The sequence below is a fragment of the Eurypyga helias genome, unplaced genomic scaffold, assembly GCF_000690775.1.
Source record: "Eurypyga helias isolate BGI_N326 unplaced genomic scaffold, ASM69077v1 scaffold7795, whole genome shotgun sequence".
In the NCBI taxonomy this organism is placed as follows: Eukaryota; Metazoa; Chordata; class Aves; order Eurypygiformes; family Eurypygidae; genus Eurypyga; species Eurypyga helias.
The window spans coordinates 1,162-2,858 of NW_010249416.1; the positions used below are offsets into that span (position 1 = coordinate 1,162).

At 54.0% G+C, this 1,697-nt stretch overlaps 1 protein-coding gene across 1 annotated transcript; it reads left to right on the top strand.

The window, feature by feature from the left end:
• The first annotated feature begins 758 nt into the window (after window positions 1-758).
• On the top strand, window positions 759-1,113 carry LOC104509403 (feather keratin Cos2-3-like). The gene has a single exon (XM_010151337.1). It carries the CDS (start codon window positions 808-810, stop codon window positions 1,111-1,113), a length of 306 nt encoding a protein of 101 aa, XP_010149639.1. The 5' UTR covers window positions 759-807.
• The last annotated feature ends 584 nt before the right edge of the window (window positions 1,114-1,697 follow it).

The following is a 1,697-nucleotide window of genomic DNA, read 5'->3' on the forward strand; positions in this document are numbered from 1 at the left end:
GGGTGACCAGCCAAGAATTGAGGGCCTCTTCCTGGCAATGTGTCCACAGGTAATCCCACCGGCGTGCCCTAGGCCAACGTGCCTTGCCTGCTCTGAACCCATCCAGCACACAAGCTGAGCCTTCTGCAGGCACTGACACATTCCTGCCCTGGAAATCCTGGGGCCTCTCAACCCCAACACTCAGAAGAAGCCTCATGATGGAATGGGTATGGCATAAGCCAGGAAATGAAAAGTCAGTGTCTGGAAAACAATCACCCAGCCCATGTCGTTACCTGGGATGTTTTCTGTTCATCATAAAAATCACCTTGCAAAATTGCCACTTGCACAGAAGCTAATTCCGGGCTCAGGGCACGTCTGGGATGCCATAAAAGCCAGCCCAACTCCTCGCTATCTCACCAAATTCTCTCGCCACCTTCTCCTTGGCAACCAGGTGGGTCTAAACCCCTTTTCTGATGACCATCATGTGGATGCATGTTCCTCCGTGATATGCTGGGTCATGGTGTTGCTTGAGAGGGGGAAGAAGGGTGAAGGTCTGACTCAGAGTATCCAGAACTTGCCTGAGGGGACTTCTATTTTAAGAGGTAGTCAGTGGTCTCATTGGGCCTAGCAAGGCTTGGTAGTCCTATGTCAGGATGAGGCCAAGAAACTCTTGTGTCTCTGCCCAGTTTCTACCTCCTGGCTCTGCAGGAGTTTCTGCAGGAAACACTCATGGCAGGGTGATAGACTCATGTCAGACTGCTCCTCACATGACCCTGTGCTCTGATTCCTCCCCACCCTCTCTCCCAGGTGCACCTCCAGCTCTGAGACATGTCCTGCTATGACTGGTGCCGGCCATGCCAGCCCTGCAGCCCAACCCCACTGGCCAACAGCTGCAACGAGCCCTGTGTCAGGCAGTGCCAGAGCCCCACTGTCATCATTGAGCCCCCTCCCGTGGTCGTGGCCCTGCCCGGCCCCATCCTCAGCTCCTTCCCACAGGACACTGTTGTGAGCTCCTCCACCTTCGCTGCTGTTGGCAGCATCCTCAGCTGTGGTGGAGTTCCCATCACCTCAGGGTGCTGTGACCACTCTGGTATTTCCAGCTGCTACTATGGCAGAAGGTGCCCTCCTTGCTAAAGCTACTGGTGACAGCCCTGACGAGCATCCCCAGGAAACCAAAAGCTGATGCTGGACAGCTGATGCTGGACAGAGCTCCTGGCCATTCACTTCAGAGAGGCTGAGCATCCCATGATTCCCTTCCAAAGGATAGCGTGCTCTGAAAACATGGGCAAAGTCTAACTTCCCTGCCCTACTTTCTGCCCCATCTCTTTATTGTCTTCTATTCTTCTGAGCCAGAAGAACCCCAGAGCCAACCTGTGGCACCTGCTGGCCCCTCTCCCTCTGTGGAGCAGGTAGATGGATGCCCTTTGGGTTATCCACTGTGAGGGATGGGCACAGACTTTCTGCAGCTGGTGGTGCTCTCCCTGCTCTGCTGCCTCCTCTACAGGTGAACACTTTTTCCAGTTCAGCATCATTAAAGCTTTCTGCATCTCGGCTTCTGCCTCCACATAATCCTTTTCTTGGTGGACATTGGAAAAAAGGCATTGCTTTGGGTGGAGGGGTGTAAGGGGGGGACACAAGCATCCCAGAGGGAGTGAAGGGTGGGACACAAGGCAATAAAGTCACTTCCAGTCTCTGTCCTTTTGAGCTGTGGAAGACAT

Coding starts and splice junctions, on each gene's coding strand:
- LOC104509403 (XM_010151337.1), top strand. CDS start 808: ATGTCCTGCTATGACTGGTGCCGGCCATGCCAGCCCTGCAGCCCAACC.